The sequence below is a fragment of the Girardinichthys multiradiatus genome, chromosome 14 (genome assembly GCF_021462225.1).
Source record: "Girardinichthys multiradiatus isolate DD_20200921_A chromosome 14, DD_fGirMul_XY1, whole genome shotgun sequence".
In the NCBI taxonomy this organism is placed as follows: domain Eukaryota; kingdom Metazoa; phylum Chordata; class Actinopteri; order Cyprinodontiformes; family Goodeidae; genus Girardinichthys; species Girardinichthys multiradiatus.
In genome coordinates this window covers 20,868,555-20,890,977 of record NC_061807.1, presented here as the reverse complement: position 1 = coordinate 20,890,977, position 22,423 = coordinate 20,868,555, and the positions used below count along the sequence as shown (strand labels likewise).

At 39.6% G+C, this 22,423-nt stretch overlaps 1 protein-coding gene and 2 long non-coding RNA genes across 10 annotated transcripts in view; 1 reads left to right on the top strand and 2 right to left on the bottom strand.

The window, feature by feature from the left end:
- The window catches only part of LOC124880072 (nuclear factor 1 B-type-like), a 95,456-nt gene that overhangs the window by 47,572 nt on the left and 25,461 nt on the right, over positions 1-22,423 (top strand). For 3 of the 6 annotated variants that reach the window (XM_047384966.1, XM_047384968.1, XM_047384964.1), the window contains exons 3-7: positions 7,391-7,447; positions 9,792-9,860; positions 14,075-14,201; positions 16,034-16,152; positions 21,874-22,005. In XM_047384966.1, coding sequence (XP_047240922.1) covers positions 7,391-7,447; positions 9,792-9,860; positions 14,075-14,201; positions 16,034-16,152; positions 21,874-22,005 — 504 coding nt within the window. Of the gene's footprint in view, positions 1-7,390; positions 7,448-9,791; positions 9,861-14,074; positions 14,202-16,033; positions 16,153-16,298; positions 16,874-21,873; positions 22,006-22,423 lie in introns of those variants that run through there. The other 3 variants (XM_047384967.1, XM_047384965.1, XM_047384969.1) reach the window with 2 other exon arrangements.
- Positions 625-4,061, bottom strand: LOC124880073. Of its 3 annotated transcripts, none has more exons than XR_007041227.1 (3): positions 3,691-4,037; positions 1,753-1,892; positions 625-1,633 (listed from the first exon to the last, which is right to left on the bottom strand). It is a non-coding gene; the product is annotated as an uncharacterized LOC124880073 (long non-coding RNA). The 3 variants fall into 3 exon arrangements; XR_007041228.1 differs by having other exon boundaries at positions 1,769-1,892; positions 3,691-4,036; XR_007041226.1 differs by having other exon boundaries at positions 625-1,892; positions 3,691-4,061.
- On the bottom strand, positions 4,371-5,889 carry LOC124880074. The gene is made up of 2 exons (XR_007041229.1): positions 5,705-5,889; positions 4,371-5,576 (listed from the first exon to the last, which is right to left on the bottom strand). It is a non-coding gene; the product is annotated as an uncharacterized LOC124880074 (long non-coding RNA).

Below are 22,423 nucleotides of genomic sequence, written 5' to 3'. Positions count from 1 at the left end.
TAGTGTGTGTGTTTGTGGTTTTCTGTACCGGCATGCCCGTCTCACTAGCAGTTATTTGATAGGGAGGCTTCCAGGTGCTCCTTTAAGGCCAATAAGAAATACCTCCCTTGTTCCAATTATGAGATAATCATTACAGTGTCACAGAGTGTAAAGCTGCTGCTGAAGCGATGTAGTCTGAGATGAGTAAGAAACACATTGGTGTTTATTTCTGCCTGTGCAGAATATCCTACCCTTGAATGCATATGAAGATGGTTTCTGTATTTTTTACTTAATTATACTACTAAAACAAAGCCAAGAACCAGTTTGTTCACAGCTTCAGTCTCCACATTCCCAAGTCATTACCGTCTCCTCCGGTAAATGTTTAACCCTCTCTCTGTTGTATTCTGCATTTCTGCAGACGTTTGCTGCACAGTGAGCTTGTGTGATCTGTCACAAAACCATCAGTAGAGATTATAAACTCAGTTTTAAGCAACAGTCAGTGTTTGTGAGTCCACATTTCTGAAGGGTACTGCCAACTGGACTTACAAACACTGTTTCAATCAGGATATATAAACACCTGCTGCTCTATGTGGTGCATTGACCTACATTCCTGACTCAACAGTGATATTTAAACAGACGATAAAACAATGATCTTCAGATTAATTTATTATCAGTGTAGTTATAAATGCAATTTTAAACAACAGGGTTTGTTAATGCCCTTTACAGTTCCCACTGATACTGCAAACAGGACGTAAACACCTCATTCCAAGCAGGAGTTATGAACTCTTCAGTCAGTCATTTTCTATCGCTTCTTCTATAGTAGGTCGCGGGGAAGCTGGTGCCTATCTCCAGCAGTCTGGGCTGTAGGTGGGGTGATATAGAAATGGAGACAATCTTGTTATCCCTTAATTTTCTGCTGCATTCAAAATTACTGAATCTATCAAGGAACCTACAGCATTATTTTGTCTTTTAAGGCCAATTCACTTTTTTAGTTCAGTTTATTTATTATTTATTTGACCAGTAATATGTTTAGTCGCATGTCTTCTGGTCTGATCAGGAGAGATTGCATCCATCCCACTTTGGTGTAAAGGAAAACTGGAATTCTGTATTAGTGCTGGTACAAGCCTGAACGGTGAATCCCTTCTGTAAAGTGTTTAGATAAAGCAAAAGGAGCATATCTGAGGTGTTCTCTGCACCTCACTTCAGGATTTATAGCTTGTCAGAGAATATCATCTCAAAGATGGCGCTCCCTCCATCGAACAGTTCGTCTTCACGTCGCCTCCACTTTCCTTTCGGCCAGGTCAGGTGCCAGCTCGTTGCGGTGATGCCAACATTTGGCATATTAATGTGTGTGTGTGTGAGATCGGGGAGGGGTTGGCGGCGGCAGGGGGCATCGCCAGTTGGCAGGCTGGCACACAAAGGCTGGCACGATAAGATCCTCCCTCTTCTGCGGGCAGATTTTCTCGCCCATATCTTTTGTTTGGCTTGTTTGGGTTGCAGCTCATCCTGATAAAGGCCACTTTGTTTAGACAACAAAGCGCAAGGGAGGGAGAAAAGACAGATAGAGAGACAAAGAGATAGAATGAGAGAGGGACGGGGGGTCGTTTAATAAAGGCAGCAAACGAAGGAGGGGGGCACCAAAACAGATGGAAACCTTAAAGGAAAATAAAAGGCAGATAGGGGAAGAAAATTAAGGAGAAAAAAAACATGTAGCATGAGCTTTTCGCCAGATAAGATACACTGAATAGTAGATGTAACACGTGAAAAAGATACAATGGAGTAGGGATACAGTTGCAGACACGAGGACAGCGATAGGCAGATAGCAAGGAGAAGAAAGAAAGATCTGGGAGAAAGGAACAGGTTCTGCTGGCTGTTTGGAAGCCAGCCCGAGCAGCGTGAGGTCATCCTCGAAGCTGTGAATGATAGAAACCAGGAGCACAAGAGGACATGACACAAAGTACATTATACACACACACACACATACACACACACACACACACACACACATACCAGCACATGTACAGTTAGAGAGTGGCGTGGCCCTCCTGCATGCGCACTCATGCCTGCAGGTTTCCAAGGAAGGACAAACTTTCCGGAAGAGGAGAAAGTCTGTTTGGCCACCTCAAATATTTACTCAGGAGCAGATGTATTGTTGAAACATTACGCATCAGAGCTGCTCCGTAATTAGGTGGGTATTTTTCTCCCTGCTTTTCTGGGAGTCCACCCCTCTCTCCCATCACCCTCCCCCTTTCACCTCCCCGGGGCTGCTGAAATGCATCTTGGCTCGGGACCCGCGCCTCTGGCAGCCAGAGCGCTATACATGTGCACAGAACCCTGCTCGGCATATAAAATGGCTGCCAGACAGGCTTCTCCTCCTGAAATGTCGACAGCGGTATGCATCTGCAGGGCGTGCGTGGGGCCGAGCAAGCGCGTGCGTGCATTGCTGTTTCTGAACACGTCTGCGAGTGTTTGCGGGCTGCAAAAACTCGCACCGCCGCTGTCAGGGAAGAACAAAAAAATAACAAGAAGGAGCGAAAGTTTCCCAAACTATGTGGCTAATTTAACCCACACTCTCTTAATGTGTGTGTGTTTGTGTATGTGTGCAAACTTAGTGGGAACAGAATGGGTACAGAGCCAGAAATTGAGGAGAAGGGTGGGTTGAAGCCAGAGTGTGTGTTTTAGTGATTATAAAATCCAGGCGAGTAACACACTTGGGTGTGGAGAAAACCTCATAAGCACTCAGAAACTTTCTTCCCGAGCCAGATTTCTGTTGCCATTACCGCTAATTGCCCTAATCGTTACAGTGGTATGATAAGTATCCCACCGGACAAGAAGGTGTAAGAACTCGTGGACCCATCCAAAAATACCCACAAGCCCCTTCTGCTGCTGCCTTTCCGACCCCTCCCTCTCTTCTCTTTTTTTATTGCTGAGTAACAGCAGATAATCTGATTCAAACGGTTGCTGTTTTTCCCCTTCCTTCGTGAACCGGTTTGTTTATTTAAACAAGTGGCGGGGGACGAAGGGTGCCAAGATATGTTGTTTTTGGAAAAGAGCAAACGTGTGTTTATCTCATTGTGTGTGTGTGTGGCTTCTGGCCCAGCCAAGCTCCCAGGGCAAAGCCGAGGCTCCTCAACCGCAACTGTTTATTTACAGGTTACACTACTGTTTATTTGAAGACTATCAGATTGACTGGACTTCTGCACAGCACACCTTTTAGATCTAGATAGCAAGGAGAACTGTGTTCTATGAAAAACTATTTGCCCATTACAATTTTTTTCAGATGTTTTTTTTTTTTGCACTTAAATGTTTCAGATCATCCAACTAATTTTAATATCCGACAAAGATAGCCTAGGTAAATACAAAAAAAGCAGTTTTGAAATGATGATTTTATTAAAAAGTGGGAAAGACTATCCAAACCAACCAGAATCAATAAATCACTTAAATAGAACTGGTCTGACAACGTGAAGTAGGCTCAAAAAGCAACACATCATGGTTCAATTTAAAGAAAACCATAACAGATGAGAAAGAAAATCATCTATATAACTAGGCATTGGAAGCTGATTTTTTTTTTTTTTATATTGGCAAAAAACAAACAACCGTCTCTGACTATTGTAATCACGGTGGGGGGCAAAGGTAAAATGTAATGCAATAGGGGAGGTGTTCCGAACTCCGGTGCAGGCCTGGCAGATGTGCCATATGCTTGCATCCTACCTTGAGTCATCCAGGTGGTCTCTCCTGGTGCTACAGCGGGGCCTCATGCTGGAAGATGCTGCCTGCGATCTCTAATTGCCGCGACCATCTGCTCTTTTTGTCATGCTTGCCTGTTCAGCTCACAGAGAAGTAGGAGAAGATAAAAAAAGAAATCAAAAAGCAGAAAACTCTGATCTGATCTAACTGAGCCGAAGCGTCCCTGTCTCCCACCTTCTGCTCCACCTCTTTTTACCTCGACGCTGCTCCTTTCTCTCTGCCTGCCCATGTCGCTCCCTCTCAGCAGTGCCCGGGGAGCAGGCATGGAGTTGGCAGTCGTAACTAGACTGATGGATGACTGAGAGTGGAATAGAGAGGAGGCGAAGGGAGGGAGGAGGGTTTTACCAAGTTTCTGGCAAACACTTTATGGACATGTACTACAGTAAGTCCTTACAAACCTCCACTTGCCCACAAAAGCTTCTTTACACAGTTAGTTTGCATGTAGGAACTCTCCATTTATTGATCCAAAACAAAGTCAACTATTTGACTGACAGCCACTTGAGCACGAAGTGTGCAACTTGCGATGCTGTGCAGATTTTAATGTCAAAGAAGCCTAATCTTTAGGTAAATCTGATTGATTTAGTTTTCTTTTACAGGATTTACAATAGAACCTTGTCTGGGTACAGCCTCTCAGCTTAGTCACATTGCTTTTTTAATTTTATTTCTTTATTTTGTAAAAAGGAAGACATTATTGGTGAAAAGCCTTAAATAAATTGCTCATTCATTTTAGGAGCAAGTCCAGCCTTTTATTTAAATTCATTTGCATTCCTTTTCAGTGCAGGAAAAAATGTCACATAAAGAAATAATTGATTTGAAACCCAATCATATTTAGTTGAAACCCAACCATTTTTTAGAAAATAAATGTTACCAGAGTTTTTTATTTGGCCTGAGAACATTTAATTTTGCCTTCATGTTTCTCTGGGATTCAAATATCCCTATCGTGTCTAAATATGGGTGAAAGTTGTCCAATTTAAGCTAACAAAAGTTAATTTTTAAAGCTTTCTCTAAATTTAAATTAAGGCAAGGATTGAAACATCAGAAACAAACGTAAAACAAATACTCAGCTACATCAAAAGTTTGTAGGTGATGGGGAAGAGTATAAAAACAGTGATTATGATGTTATTAATATACAGAATTAGCAAACGTTAAAGATCCCATTTTACAGTGTTAAACCTCTGCCCTTTATGTCTCATAGTTTAGACATTTTTAAATGAAAAAAGTCCCCATCAGGGCCTTTCTTTTACATTTTTTAAGACTTTCATGTTTCAAGGCCCTAACTTGTACATTAGTCATGGCTAAGTATACTGAAAATAGATGATATTTTCTGCTGAATGTATGGCCATTTTCCCCTCCCCACTTTGTCATTGTTGAGCTCCAGCCAAGAACATTCTGTTTTTGCAGTGCTGTTTAATAGTCAAATTTAGGAGCAGGGGAACAAGACAGAGCGGGAGAGTGACACGGAGAGAAAACGAGAAAGGAATAAATCTTTTTGGAATTTTTCCCTGCTCTCCCTTGTCCTCCATCCTCCTCTTTTTTTTCTGCTCCCTGTAACACAGCTCATAGGAGCTGCGACAAGAAAACGGCTGTTGTTGCAAGGCGAGGGTATCTGAGTTCACCGTCTCTCTCTGCGGTCTCCTCGCCTCTCATGTTAAATCCGTCACATGTTGAAGGTGTAGATGATAATCTCCCTTCTGGTTCTCATTCTGTCTCGGGGCCATGTGTGGGCTTGGGCCAGTTTGGGGGTGGGGGGATTTGGGTCCTGCTCAGACGTTGCCATTAACCATTTGGAACGACTGCGTCCAAGTTCAAGGCCTCGCTCGGGCTGAGTCACCGTTACTGTAGATGGAAATCTGAGAGAGATTTATGTCACTAATTTTGATGTTTTACAACTTTCGCGCTGCATGACATAAAAAGAAAAAAGGCCTCGGTACTTGTCAGAAATTGACCGAGAACTACAGAGGAATGATATACTTCCCACCTCCTTTCCCTGTTTCCCTGCTTCCTGCTGAGGCTCCTGAGGTAAAAGACGTCAGACGTACCAAATCCTGCGCACTGCAGCTTGTGGAAAGAATTCAACTCATGTTTCCTTGTGTTTCCTCACCCCTCCCTGTCCTCTCTCGCCTTTTTTTCCTCCTAATGGTCTTTGCTTGTACCTTGCACAGCGGGGCCGAACACATTCTGAATCCCCGCTCTCCTGAAACCCCTCCAGCCGCTGTGAAAAATGACGCAGAGAAAAAACTTTAAGATTATCCTGCGTCAGACACTGAGCTCCCGCCTCAGTTTGCTTTCCCATTAATAATACTGTTCAAACAAACCTGTCTTGTTTAACCTGCTGTGGGTGCACTCTTTTTGACTGTTACAGTAGATAAAAAAAATCCTTCTCTTCCTACTTGATGTTGGTCCATTTAAGTTTTTTTATCTCATGACAGCCACATGTTTCATTGAGATGTTTATTTCTAATAGACCAACTCAAAGTAGCGTATAATTGTGACTTGGAAGAAAAATCATACATGCTTTTCAAATGTTTTAACACATAAAAATCTTAGAAGTGCGTTGTGCATTTGTATTCAGCTTCCTTAACACCTCTACAGTGCAAGCAGTTGCCTTCAGAACCAACATAATTATTAAATAGACTCCACCTGTGAGTAATTTAATCTCAGTTTAAAAAGAGTCATTCTTTGTTAGAGAACAGTAGTGAACAAATGGCACCTACACAGCATGATGCTGCTACCACGAATTGTTAGTGTTAGTGTGCAATGTTAGTGTTCAGAGCCACAACGTTTGATTTTGGTCTGGTTTGACCAGAGCACCTTCTTCCGTGTGATTACTGTGACCACCTGCATGATCTGGCTCAAACAGATTAAACATCTGATGATTTTCTTTCAACAATGGCTTTTTTTTCTTGCCACTCTTCCTTAACGGCCCGATTTGGGGCGGCTCATTGGGAACAGTAGTACTCAAAATGAAAGGTTGTGAGTTCAATTGCAGCTTCCCCCACTGTGTAATACAATATGCCACACATTGCTCACAGGGCTGTCAATTGGTGTATGAATGCATTGTGGACGCAGCTGGCTGAATGTAAAAGTGGTCAGTATGAATAGAAAACTCCTATATAAATTTTTTTTTAGTGGAATATACATCTAATACTCTCACCTGAGCTGAGGATCTCTGCAGCTCCTCCAGACTTACCATTGGCCTCTTGGCTGCTTCTCTGATTAATGTTGTCCTTGCATGTCCTGTTATTTTAAATGGATGGGCAGTTCTCCACACCTGTCTGCTGTGTTTCATGGCCTTCATGTTGATGGTTGTCCACTATTGTTCTCCTAAGAAACCTCTGAGGCCTTCATCGAACACCTGACTTATACTCATCTTGAATTACACACAGATGGACTCTGCTAATCAGTTGATTTCGGAAAGCAATTGATACCAAAGGTATTGAAGTAAAGGGGGCTAAACACGAATTTTATTTGTTAACGAAATTTGGAAACCATGTATATTTTCTTTACACATCGCAAGAAAGCGCTACTTTGAAAATCGAAAGTACATTTAAAGTTTGTAGTTCTAATGTGACATGTTTTTACAGGATCTAACCCTTCAGATCACAATGAAGGCTTTCTGTATTTTCCTACGCTAACCCTCCACCCTTTTCTGTGTGTGTCTGCAGAGTCGCAGCAGTCAGGAAGTCCGAGCAACAATGAGCCAGGCAAAACCCCTCTTCCAGGTATGTAGAGCGCAGCTCGTCCTCCCACCCTCCTGTCATCGTTGCATTGTTCCTCTCCTGGGCGCAGATACTTTATGTACACCATACCTCGCCTAGATCCTGCTTAGGGACGCCGTGACTGGCAGGCAGAAGCAGCAGAGATCCTTTTAGGGCTGCCGGCCTACGTGCATAGGCATGAGCCGCTCTGCGAAAACACATCATGTGCAGCTGAGGTTTTGGTGCCAACACGCTTGTTGTTACACTTATTAAATTGACGTATTAAATGACAATCCTGAGTCCAAATTTAAATTCTGCTGTCATCATGAAACTGAATGCATCATATGGAATTTACAAAAAATAGACAGTGACATTTCAAGATGTTACAAAACACTCTTAACGGTATATATTCTGCTTGTTTTCCTGTAGTCTGAATGGTGCTGTGTCGTCACAGCGTTGGAATGCAAATAGTTTCATAAGTATAATTAGGTCTCTACCTCAAGAGCAGGTTCTGCTGATGCTGGTGCCAAGGAAAACATGCAAGGAGAGCCAATGGCTAAGGCTTGGGAGGCCCTCAGCGGGTGGCATAGTTCCTTGCAACATAAAAAAAATCCCAAAAGAAATTGGCTCACGAGAGGCGTTGAGCTTTGTAGGTGCCAGTAGAGATATTCCTCCTGTCTTTCTGACGTGGTCTGAGCGCCCTCGGCCCGCAAATCAGAGCAAAGATCAAGTCGGTTGTCTGCGACGTGTTTGGCTGTTTTGCTTGCCCAACATGATTGTCATTACTGTTGCTAAGTCCCTGTAGGTCAAACAGGTGTCAGCGAATGCACCAGCACTGCAGAAATATATATCCGGACGGACATTTGTTGGGTCTAAGAGTAGTTTTTCAAAAACAGAAGTAGAAAAAAATATGGTTGTGTCGAAGAAAGCTTGATTTAGGTGGAGCAAGTCACTTCAGGTAAAATCTCTGCGTGATAAAATTGATATTTCCTGATGTAGGGCTTAAATATCTGTAATTTTGACAGATTGTTGGCTTTATGTTTGCATTTTATTAAATATTGAACAGTTCGGCCCTTCAAATCTCCGCGAACTCCTGTCCTGTCAGTCTCTACTGGTCTGTGCTCTGCTGCTCTGGTTGCTCAAAAAAAGGCAGTTGTAGCTTTTACTGTTTCGACACAAAATGAAATTTTCTTCTCCTAGATTTGTAAATCTGTATTAGTTTTATTTGTTTTGTAGATGCCCCAGACAAAACCCAAAATTGAAGGAGAATGAAAACAAATCGTTTTGTCCACTGGGAAATGATTGGGAATGATCAGATAGATACAGATTATTAAAATATCTGTAACTTTGTTTAAATTATTTGTTTTCTAAATAAGCATAAGGAAGAAAGGCAAATGATACAAGGTTTTCCAAATTTTTTTACAAATTGAAATCTGGCATGCATTTGTATTAAGCTCCCTTGAATTACTTTTTGCTGCAATTGCAGCCCTTTGGGAATGTCTGTTACAGCTTTGCATGTCTGCAGACTAAAAATGTTGCTTATCCTCAAGCAGATTAGATGGAGAGCATCTGCATTTTCAAGCTTTCTCACAAATTTTCAGTTGTATTTAGGTCTGGACTTTGACTGGGCCATTCTGGTCTCAAGTCTTTTGCAGCCTCTAACAGGTTTTCTTCCAGGATTGCCCCTGATTTAGCCCCATCTTCTCATCTACTCTGCCCAGCTCCCCTTTCCCTGCTGAAGAAAAGCATCCCCAAAACATGATGCTGCCACCACCATGATTTACAGTTGGGATAGTGTATCCAGGGTGATCTTCAGTGTTTGAAGTGTTCCACGTTTTCTATGTCCCCCACATGGCTTGTGACAAACTGCAAACAGAGTTTCAAATGACGTCCTTTCCACAATGGCTAATGTTCTCTAACAACCTCTGAGGCCTTTACACAACATCTGTAATTATACTGAGATTAAATTACACACAGGTGAACGCTATTTACTAATTAGGTGGCTTATGAAGGCTATTGTATAAATGTGTATCATAGTAATAGCGTATTAATGTAAATGCACGCCACATCTTTTAAATGTTTATTTGCAAAAAACATTGAAAGCCGTGTATCATTTTACTTTCACTTCACAGTTATGCAACTACTTTGTGGTGGTCTGTCTTAAAATCTAAACAAAATCCACTGAAGTTTGAGATTGTGACAAAATGTGTAAAAGGGTATGAAATTACAAGCTTAAAGCATATTTTCAGCAAAAGATCCACATGCACATGTTCTTTTCATGTTGCTCCAGTTATCTTGCAAGATTTTGAATACACTCAATAGGCACTGCAGCTGCTATAATGTGTACTTATCACCTCTGTTTCTGCAGGGTATTTGGAAGACAGTTTCATCAAATCAGGAGTTTTCAGTGTTGCAGAGCTGGTGCGAGTGTCCAGAAGTAAGTACAACCTTCCATGTTTCTTTTGTTTTTTTAGTTAGTTTGTTTTGCACTTCAACACCCTGCATACCTGCAGCATGAATGTGGCGGTCTTTTGTTTTTGTGGAGTTTCACTGACACAGTTGGACCGTCTAACGTCTGCGTGCAAAAGGTGTAACAGAGAGTTGATGTAAGAGTCAGGAAGCTGTCAGCCTGCATAAACTAACACAGTCATTAATCAAGTGTAATCAGGTACATAAACACAACTATGTGTTTGTGCAGGAACCTGTGGGTCTATGTTTTTCCATAAAAACAGTAAGAGCTGACCCAGAAGAGTCCTCACCTTTGACCAATATACAAAACCATGTTTTCCTTTGTAACCTCTTTACCGACAGAAATTCCACCGCACAGCTGTGGTGTGGCAAATCCAGTTCAGCCAGTCTCCTTTGCTTTAGGATAACTCTTGAGTGCGCAGCTGTCTTCAAAGCTTCATCTGCACGGACATGTCTCTCCCCTCCCCAAAGCCGTTAACGGTTGCTCTCCAAAGACTCCTCTGACAGCTGGGGGCACATCAAGACACCGTTTACCTGTGCAGCCTCTGAGCTGAGGCAGCAACTGTAGTGATCATGCCTGCGGAGCACAAAGACTCCAGTCACCCTCTCCTCCTCCTCCTCCTGCATTCTTTACACGTCCTTAAAGTGAAGGGTTTTTGTGTTGTTTTTTAAAAAGAAAAACACAGATGCCCCAATTTTTATTCTGTTCTTGTAGAATGTAATTTATGCTTTGCATTTTGTAATTAATCACAGTGTTGAGGAACAGTTGATTCATAATCCCTGATTTCCTCTTTCTATGGGGTATAAATATGATGTGACACAGAGGCTCATTCATCTTTGGCACTCTTCAAAATGGGAAAGAAAAGGGAACATGCCATTCAAGAAACACAGACTTTCTATTGTGAAATGTTGAATTTTTTTTCCCAGAACTCTCAGGTGTTCTAGCTATTTTTTCATGAGTGTTTCCTCTAATGTGTCCAAAACAGGTCCATTGACGCTGAGCGGTAACTCCTCCCTTTGATTTTAATTTTAAACATCCTACAGATATTACAAATGAGTTGTCTATACCTTAGAAGAACACTGAATACATGCTGTTGCTTTAAATAGTCACATACAGTTGAGCCCAAAATTATTTGTACCCCTTGGCAGAATTAGATTCAAAATCATCATTCAATCAAGAATTTTCCTTCTGATTAGAATAAAAGAGGTTTCTCTCAATAGATAATAAAACAACATAAAAGGGGTGTAAATTTTGAAAAATAAAAATTGTGTTTTTATTTACATTGTATAAAAGTTTTGGCATGTTAAATAATTTACACCCTTCTCAATAATCAATGAAAAAAAAACATCTTTATTGGTGTAAGAGCAATTAAACCCATATACTTACCGACCAGCTTTTTTTCATGTTTCCATTGGTTTGATGATTTATCTTTGGTGATTAGGTAGAGGTATTTGAGGTTGGAAGGCCTCTTTACCATCTCCCTAATCTTTGGCACTTCCAACAGATTATCTGTCAAATTCAAGTCAGGATTCTGGCTGAGTCACTTCAATATGTTAAGATTACTTTCAGCACTCAGAAGAAGCATGTTGGTGAAAATAAAAGATTGCTTTAAACCAAAATCTGACAGGGGTATGATTATGTTTGGACTTAAATGAAAATATCAGACATGCAATCATCAGATTTTCCTTCCTCTTGTAACTCTGATCAATGGCAAGAATTTACAATTTCTAGTCAACAGGATTCCTATTAAACTTATCAGTTTAATAGGTCAGCAAAGTAGTTTCCGTAGAGCCGTACCATTTATTCGCCCAAAGAAAAAAAATAATAATTTGATTTGCAGAAAGAGACATATGAGACTTTCAAAATTGCAAAGAAAATCTATAAACATTATCTACTGTATGTCCAAAGATTTTTTTTTTTGCATTTATATAATTAACATTAGAGAACAGCTAATTTTTAAAGCTTTTAAAGTTGACCTTTTTATTTATCCAGCACAATAATTACCTCTGAAGCAAGAGCATTAGGCACATTGTCTCGTTTTGTGCTCAAAAAGGCACTAACTACTCGTTTCGGTGCTCAGACACAGAATATCCCTTGGAAGGCCGTGTTTGTGTGTAGTGTTTAATTTGCCCTCTGACCAGATGGCCTCTGAGCCGCCACATTTGCTCTCATGTGACAGAGGCCGGCTTCAGCAAAGCCAAGCTGGAATTTTAAAAAGGTTGCCGGACACACAGGAATTGTCACTCACTCAGCTAGTTGCTCCCTTGGAAGATATCTAAGCAGCCGCTCGTCCATCATCGCGCTCCTCTCCCGACTCTCTGAGTTGTCGAGACATTCTTTGAAATCCATCAAAGGGAGCTGCGGAGTTCAAGGCTAAATTGCAGCCCAGCGTTTCGACTCATTAATGCAACACGAGTCTCCAGTTCAGGTGTAAAAATGTTTTTTTTCCAAAACAAAATGTGGACATGCCAAGGCAAGTGAAGTGGATGATCTAGAATACTACATGCACTATATATCAAATAATTTAATTTTTTTACTGAATTAAAGCCAAAATTATTAAATAATTGATTGACAAGGTGGCAAACTGCGCCAAGCCAACAGGGATGGCCGGGGGGCGGGTATCCTAACCAGCGAATCAAAAAACAACAAAAAAAAAAAAACAATGATCTGGTAGTCAGTGTCCTCGGTCCGGATGCATTCCTCAACAGACAGCTCGGCGTGGGTTGCAGCGGGTAGGGGCCTTTACCAAAGCTACAGTGTGCTGCCAGGGCGGAGGCTGGCGAATTGGATCGTGCCAGTGGTGAACCTCAGACCACAACAGACAGCACCACACACTTCATCTTCTCATCCACTCCAAACCGACCAAGCACTCAAGCTGCGGGCGGCCTCGTGGGCCACACACTGATTCGAGTGAAAATGTGACACCTGGTGCGAGGGGGGTGAGGATGGGTGGTGAACCCCTTTTGTTCTGTAAACACAGACTCGGCCTCCCTTGAAACAATATCCGTCACCTTCACCGCAGCAAGAAAAATAACACCTTTTCTCTGTAAATCATTATCGGAGGAAACAGCAAAGCGTTTTACTGCTCTTTCTTTCTCTGCACAAAATTGTGGGTTTTACAAAGTAATGTTTTTATAAGCAGGTAGCTCTGATTCTAATTTTCAAAAGCCAAAACATAATAGATTTTGCCATATACAGTTTTGCACAAATGTTTACAATCCGCTTCTAATTACTTTATGCCTCACTTCCAAAGGAGGAAAACTTTCTTACAACCTTTCAAAGTAGTCTTGATCAGCTCTTCAGGCTTACTGGAGGTCTTTCCAATTTTTTCTTTGGACATTGGCTTCTTTTTCACTCATTTCTGGACCAGATCCTATACCTGTCTGTGACAGCCTATTGTTAAATTATTGTTTTAAGTGTTATAAAAGTAGAATAAAGCAAAGAGTGGACTAAAAGGCACATCATAATCACCCGATGGTCAATTTTGTAACTTAAAGCTCTGAGAAACACCTTGTTGGTTGTAAAATAATGTTTTCTGTCTGTAAGGCAGAGTTATATTTAGTATTTTTACAGATTCAGTGAAAGAAATCAGAATACATTGTGACAGGCTGTTGGTAGCAAGTCTATAAACATTAAATTTGTTTTACTTACTAAAGTCTGCTATGTGTAGACACAACACTGGTCTATAGCCTTAGGTTTACACTGCCTTTTTATGCCTGAATTATTTAAACGTCAGAGTTAAACAGCTTTTACTAACAAACAAAATAACATTCTTCTGAAAATGGTCAGATATTAGGCAGAACATGAGCAAAAAGGCAATCAGAGAAATACTTAACAAAATCTGCAGAACTCTTGATCAGGAAAACCTTAACAAAGTTACGAAAAAGTTAGGTTCATTCAGCAAAAAATGAACAAATGAGCAATGGCTCAAATATTTTGCACAGTACTATATGTTGGCATTAGAAACACATTTAGTCTTGAACAAGTTGTTCCCCTGGAGTCACTTTACAAACAGTAAACTATAAATACAAAACATCTTGTTTGACTAGAAAGGCCTCAAGCACTGCACCGCCAGTTATGGTTTGTGCAATAAATCACCTGGTTCTAGATGCAAGGATTGAGAAACAGCCCTCAACTAGATAGCAGAGTTACCCTGAGCTCTTTTTTTTTGTCCTCTTTAGTGCCGATCACCCACGGCGCAGCGGTACCCTTCTCCATGGCTGACATGCCTAGTCAGCCCTACTATCATGACCTGAACTCCAGCGTGGCACTACAGCGTTCCCTGTCCTCCCCACCCGGCAGGTTGGTGTGAGTTATTAAAACGAAATACAATTATCAGATGAGTTTAGTTTTTGGAAAATCTTTTCTTGTTTATTATGAAGGATTTTGTTTGCTGCATTCTTAGAAATTGGTAACAATGGTCATCCTAGAAAGACAATAAATAAATAAATAAATAAATTTTCTATCTGGAGTCTGTTAAATTATCCTAGCTTAGTTCAGTTGGTATTATTTGTGTCATTTTATCTTAGTTTAGCATAGCTTATTTTATCTTAACTTATTTTTGCCTTGTCTAGCTCAGCTCAATTTAGTTCAGATATTTTATCTTATATTGGCCTAGTTTATCTTGTCTTCGCTAAGTTTAGCATACTTTAGCTCACTTTATCTTGGTTTATCTCATGTTAATTTAGCTTATATATTTTCCCCTAATCTTATATAGTCATATTCAATAAATTAAAATATAATTAAAAATGTATTTAAGTAAGTCACTTCACTAAGTGCAACACATGTAGATTTATTACACACAGACTGATGTTTTCAAGCCTTTGTTTCTGTTAATTCTGATGATTTTCCACAAATTGTTCATGAAAACATGACATTTAAGATTAGAATACCACATCAGACGAAAAGAAAAAAAGTAATGCAGAAATGTGGGGTTCATTAAAAAGTATGTTTAATACTTGCTTAAAGGTTATTTTCAAAAGGTGCTTGTAATCTGACAAACGTGCCTCATCAGAACGCATATTCTAATTTATTGAATATGACTGTATGTTGTTTTAGTTTAGATTACGTTTTTTTAAGCTTGGCTTACTAGAGCCAAATTTTTTCTTGGCTTATCTTATATTAGCCTAATTTAATTTATATTACCCTATCTCAGTCTATCTGAGCATAGCTTACGTGATTTTAGCGTAGTTCAGTGTAGTTTATCTCATCTTTATTTGTTGTAAATTAGCTTAGCTTTGTATTAATATTTTCCTATCTTGTTTCACCTTAGTTTAGCATAACTTAGCATTGCGTGTTTTAGCTTAGTTTACCTTAAATAAATTTATCTTAATTTAGCTGATTTAGGGCAATCTTATCTTGGTCTTATCTTAGTCCTATTTTATTTCAATTTAGCATGGATTATCTTAAATTAGAAAATCCTAAATGAACCTATGTTGACCTATGTTAGCTTAAGTTAGCTAGTGTTAGTTTATGTTAATCTCTTTTAGCTTAGTTTAGTTTATATTATCTTAGTTTATTATAACCTAGTTTATATTAGTTTATGATGTCTTACTGTAATTCAGCCTCTGTTATTCTTGCTCGGTCTCTCTTAGCTTAGTTTATCTTTGCCTGAAGACTGAAAACTCAAGAATGCAATTCCAGCATACATTTCTATTTTAAAAACTACATCATTACGTCTAAATCTTTATATTGAGCACACTATGTATAAATATTTTAGTCAATACAAAATGCGTCAACCCATTAGGTACCATGTGGTTAGACTAGGATAGTTTTTAAGCTAACATAAGCTAATGCTCTCATCTACTAGCCTAGCATTTATGAAGGAGCACTCTCCAAAACTATTATTCTTTTACCTTATTTGTACTGATGTTCTACCACTTATAAATTGTTTTATTGACCTTTTTGATTGAGTTTTATTTATTTTGCACATTGTTTCTGTTTTGGGGGGAAATTCCATGTGTTTCTCTTGGTTTCTTTTTATCGGACAGCATTCTGGACCAACTTTTATATATTGTGTTTCACAAACGTTGAAATAGTTGTTGCTTTTATAAAGGTGAAAATAAATATTATTACCTTCAAATGATGTGATTTGTGCTACAAAAAATAAATTATAAAATCAAACGTTTCCCTGTGTGCAGCAAAAGGCCCAAAACCAACATGGAGGAGAACATGGATACCAGCCCAACGGGGCCTGACTTCTACTCGTCACCCAGCTCACCAGCCAGCAGCCGGGCGAACTGGCACGACAGAGATGGAGGTGATTTTCCTGTTTTATTTACTTTTTGCAGGTTTATCTGACAGTAACACCTTTATCTGTTTTATATAGACAAACAAACTGCAACATTAAACAAGATTGTTGAGAGAATTTGCTAAAACAATAAGAACATTTTCCATTTCAATTAGGACCTATTAAATGTGGAGTTGGTACTAAACGACTCACAGTGTGCTAGTCAATTGTCTCCGACACCATTACACCACCACCACCACCAGCCTGAACTGTTGAACAAAGGCAGAATGGATTCCTGCTTCCATGTTGTTCATGCCAAATTCTCTCCGCACCATCTGAATATCGCAACCAAAGAACAGAAACCAGGAAATGTTTGTCCCAATCTCCAGTTTGGTGAGCCTGTGTGCATTGTAGCCCCAGTTTTCTGTCTTTATTTGACCGCATTCAGTTGGATCTTCTGCTGCTGTACCCCCTATGCTTCAATGTTTAACACTAGCTGCGTTTCCATTACAAATGTGCACCAAACTTTGTTGATATTCTGCTATTGTCGAAAAAATACAACCTTGTAAGAAATGCAATTAAAATCACACGTAAATAAGTTTGTTCATTCATTAACATAATCTGCCTACTACTTCCTGAAAAGAATCTGCTGAAAAGATATTTTCTCTTTTTTGGACCAATCGGTTTTTGGTAAACTGATTGTGGATTGTGTTTAAAAATTCAAGTAGATTAGCAGTTTCAGAAAATCTATGGCACCAACAACCATGCTACAATAATTTGAGGGTCACATTAAAGCCCTCATTCTGTTGCTTGGTCCTCAGCAAGATGTCTTTATAATGTCTAGATTCCTAAAGCACTGACTTGCTGCCATGTGATTGGTTGATTGAATAGGCATAGCTAATTAAAGTGGCCAATAAGTGTATTGCACTCCACTCCTATTAGCTTAATGGTGAATCAGAGAAAAGATAAAGATGTGGTGATCTTGTTGGGTTCTGCTGCAGAGAAAATCATCTAGATCCTCATTGGCTTACCTTAACAGGTAAAGCAAACTCACCAAACAAATAATGAACGTCTCACCATCCTGTGTTTCCTAATCATTGCCACCCTCAACTGACTCCTGTTAACACCTTTCAGTCTTGTTTTACCCTTAAGAGCAGGTAAGAAACATTTGGTCTATCTGGCACATACATAAAATTATTGGAAATCCAGACCATCTTTTTTTCTTTCCTGCAAGACAGAGAGTGGTTTTTAGCTCCAGTTTGAACCCAGACCACCTCCTTTTTTTAATTTAATATAATCAGTGGGGAGGATGCAAGAGGAAAACACCAGATGACACACAGGAGACACAGCAGTAGTGGGATTCAGCCGCAGCCGCAATGTGGGTACATGAAATTCTAGCGTGTCCCTCTGCACAAGGCTCGAGAGCATTGCACTGCGTAAACTTAGGCACTTGGGGTGAGAAGCAAGGGAATTAAGTGGGTAGGAAACTCTCCAAAGACAGCTATTACTCTGTCAAGAGAGAATAAATGAGAAGTGGGCCAATATTAAACCCATATGAGGCCTCTGAAGTGCCAAGGATTTCGTTTTTTTCACCCGGTTTTTGTTCAGGCTCTCTGGTAGTGTTCTGGTCTGGGAAAGCACTGAAATCTCTGAGTTTATTATGCACAGGCACATATTTACCCAGCTAGTACAAAACAAATCAGTCCAATAAACATGATTAATCAAATCTAATGCAAGGAGACTAGTTCAACTATTCACAGTATTAATTAATTGCTGTAATTTAGTGCAACAGTTTTTCTCAAACCTGAATGTATCCTCTAAGGTATTTCTCTTCTTGACAGCAACATGAAATGCTGCTAGGAGTGTATCCCTTTTCCAAACTCAGGCTGGGAAATCCCCCCCATATTCCCATCAACTCTTCTCCTTGGAGATAGCAAAGTTTTCCTGTTGCTTGTTTTGATCCTCCCCTACCTCTAATCAATTCAGGGGAGCAAGTTGAACAGATAAAATCACTAAATAAAAAAAATCTGGGTTTGTAAAACTTTTTTTTCGGAGGGAAAAGAGGCGGATGATATCAAAGTTACACACCCAAAGAACGTACAATAGACAAGAAAAGCACCAGAGGATTGTTCATCATGGAAGAGACACAAGACATAGGCCACTGCCTCTCGGATCTATTTGTTATCACGTTCCTTTCAGAATCCACGTCTCAGCATGGAAAATTGAAAACCGCACAGCCATGACAGCGGAGCGTCGCTCGTAAAACTGGAGAGCCGCAATAATAAGCAGCTTTCATGTTTTTGCTTCAGTTTCTGTACACACATTCAGTCGTTAGCACCAAATGAACTTCCCAAATAATTTTCACGTCTTCAGCAGAGTATTCGGGATTATTCCTGGGGAATTACAACAGCTTGTCGCACACAGTTTGTAAAGTAGCGTTGCTTTACAAACTGTTGGTCTTAAAAGTTTTAAATCCTATGTGGGTCACTTTAATCTTCTGGTCTGACATGATAAAAGACTTGTTTTTAAGTTATGGAGGAGTTCTGGTGATTTATTATGATTCCAGAAATTGCATATGATTTTTCCCACAGGGAAGAGATTATTTTCCAGGTGCATTTTTCATTGTGTTCTGCATTTCCTTTTTTATTGTATAAAACCCACAGGATCAAATTTAGCCTATTTTAAACATCTTTCATTCTAATTTATGATTAATTGAGGCAATAGTAGAAGCCTTTCAGGAATTATTTGATTAATATCTAACAATATTGTTATTACTGTTAAATCTTGTGCATCGTTTTGTGGTAATCATGTCTTTTTTCATATGCCTAAAAGAAATATGTTACAACTAGATTTGCACTTTTCAGGGTTTTCCTGGCAAATACTGATCATCGGCTTTTCCTTGAAGTCTCAAATGTCAGATTTTATAAAAAAAAAAACAACAAAAGTCGACCAAAGTGCTTCACAATTTAGCCAAACTAACAAGGTCAGACCAGCCAATTCCAGTTTTGACCTATACAAATTTTTTTTCACACTGACTAAAGCATATAAAAGAGAAAAAACATGCTTCAGGCTCTGTGAGTCAATAGTCAAAAGTCAGTAGTTTTGTATTCAATAAAAAATGCATTTTGGCCAAAAGATGGAGAGAGTTCTTTGTGGTGATGCATTTAATAAATAAGGGGGAAAAAAGTTATTTTTCAGTGTTTGACGTGCCAATCACCAATAAGGGTCGATCAAGGAACAATTGGCTGGTTGCGTTGTGCATCTCTTAAAGGTTTGTCAAAAAACATTCATAATATTCGTTTTTAGGAATTAAAAATGTGAAAAGTTGTGACTTCACCAAAAATATACCCAGATATATATATATATATATATATATATATAGATACATACAGTACAGACCAAAAGTTTGGACAGACCTTCTCATTCAAAGAGTTTTCTTTATTTTCATGACTATGAATATTGTAGTTTCACACTGAAGGCATCAAAACTATGAATTAACACATGTGGAATTATATACTGAACAAAAAAGTGTGAAACAACTGAAAATATGTCTTATATTCTAGGTTCTTCAAAGTAGCCACCTTTTGCTTTGATTACTGCTCCGTACACTCTTGCCATTCTGTTGATGAGCTTCAAGAGGTAGTCACCTGAAATGATTTTCCAACAGTCTTGAAGGAGTTCCCAGAGATGCTTAGCACTTGTTGGCCCTTTTGCCTTCACTCTGCGGTCCAGCTCACCCCAAACCATCTCGATTGGGTTCAGGTCCGGTAACTGTGGAGGCCAGGTCATCTGGGGCAGCACCCCATCATTCTCCTTCTTGGTCAAATAGCCGTTACACAGCCTGGAGGTGTGTTTGGGGTCATTGTCCTGTTGAAAAATAAATGATGGTCCAACTAAACACAAACCGGATGGAATAGCATGCCGCTGCAAGATGCTGTGGTAGCCATGCTGGTTCAGTATGCCTTCAATTTTGAATAAATCCCCAACAGTGTCACCATCAAAGCACCCCCACACCATCACACCTCCTCCTCCATGCTTCACGGTGGGAACCAGGCATGTAGAGTCCATCCGTTCACCTCTTCTGCGCCGCACAAAGACACGGTGGTTGGAGCCAAAGATCTCAAACTTGGACTCATCAGACCAAAGCACAGATTTCCACTGGTCTAATGTCCATTCCTTGTGTTCTTTATCCCAAACAAGTCTCTTCTGCTTGTTGCCTGTCCTCAGCAGTGGTTTCCTAGCAGCTATTTTACCATGAAGGCCTGATTCACACAGTCTCCTCTTAACAGTTGTTCTAGAGATGTGTCTGCTGCTAGAACTCTGTGTGGCATTGACCTGTTCTCTAATCTGAGCTGCTGTTAACCTGCGATTTCTGAGGCTGGTGACTCGGATGAACTTATCGTCCGCAGCAGAGGTGACTCTTGGTCTTCCTTTCCTGGGGCGGTCCTCATATGAGCCAGTTTCTTTGTAGCGCTTGATGGTTGTTGCGACTGCACTTGGGGACACTTTCAAAGTTTTACCAATTGACCTTCATTTCTTAAAGTAATGATGGCCACTCGTTTTTCTTTACTTAGCTGCTTTTTTCTTGCCATAATACAAATTCTAACAGTCTATTCAGTAGGACTATCAGCTGTGCACTGTATCCACCTCCGGCACAACACAACTGATGGTCCCAACCCTATTTTTAAGGCTTGAAATCCCACTTATTAAACCTGACAGGGCACACCTGTGAAGTGAAAACCATTTCAGGTGACTACCTCTTGAAGCTCATCAACAGAATGCCAAGAGTGTGTGTAGCAGTAATCAAAGCAAAAGGTGGTTACTTTGAAGAACCTAGAATATAAGACATATTTTCAGTTGTTTCACACTTTTATGTTCAGTATATAATTCCTCATGTGTTAATTCATAGTTTTGATGCCTTCAGTGTGAAGCTACAATATTCATAGTCATGAAAATAAAGAAAACTCTTTGAATGAGAAGGTGTGTCCAAATTTTTGTCTGTACTGTATGTGTGTTAAAGAATAAATATTAAATATAACAATTTAAAAAGATACACTAATCAGGCTTTTCCTCACCTTCTAATTCTGATTTTTCTTTTCTTCAAGGACTCAAATACAGAAAGAAAAAAATGTCGTGCTGGTTCTTAGTGCTCATAGTTTCATGTCCAACAGAAAATGAAAATCACTTTTTTATTAAAGCATACTTTATGTCCCCAAGCTTTATCTCATTTTTATTATACTCAACACAATGCATCAAAGCACATAGCTTTATACTGTTACTGTTATCATTACATGTGACCCCATATGTACATTTGTGTGTGTGTACAAGGGGTTGTTCATTTTTATGAACAACCCCTTTTATGGGGATTTTATGGTTATATAAAATCAGTGGTAAATGTTCAATGAAGGCACAATATTTTTATATTGTTATCTTGTACTGCATTGAAAACCAATAAATAAAGTTGGAAAATAAAAAAGAAGCACATGCTGTTGGTTGATGTGTTTATGGAGGTGAAAATTGTGGGATTTTTAGTGTTTATACACTAAATGAAATTTGGCTTAAAAAATCTAATTTTTCAGCATTTGACCTGCTCATTTACTGATCAAAACCAATCAAGGAAAAATTTGCCAGTTCCATTCTCTGGCCGATTTATGAATGCATCTCTAGCTAAGACTGCTTCAAACTATTAAGAAGTATTGGATGCATATGTTTGTTACATATATGGTTTTTGGTTTGCTTTTCTGCCGACAGAGATGTCTTCTCCCACAATGAAGAAGCCGGAAAAGCCTCTGTTCAGCCCCACCTCGCCGCAGGACTCCTCGCCACGACTCAGCACTTTCTCTCAGCCTCATCACCCAGGCCTGTCAGGCGTGGGACACAGTGGTGAGTTAGCCCACAGTTTTTCTTTCCAAGGTAAAAATTCATAAACAAAATCTGTGCCAATTTAGGCTTTCAGTCATAATAGAACGTACACTCTTTCTAATTCTATGATCTTAACCAGGTTCTAAAATTATATAAATCTAAGCTCAAGTGTACAAAAACAAGCCATAAAAGTAGGAGCCGTCAAGCTTTTCTGGTATTTAGGTTCCACCAAATTGGACCCAAGGTTTGATTGTGCAATGCTCAAAGCAATTGCAAACAACCCAAAAGCATTTTGCACTTTGAGCTTCAGTTAGCAGGTTAAATTTTAAAGTTTATGACAGGACAATTAGAAATAAGACCCAACCGATACAACTTGTCCGGAAAAGGTTGCTAAGAGGAGGTCCTCTACAATAGAAGAGAAAAGGGTGGCAGGATTAAG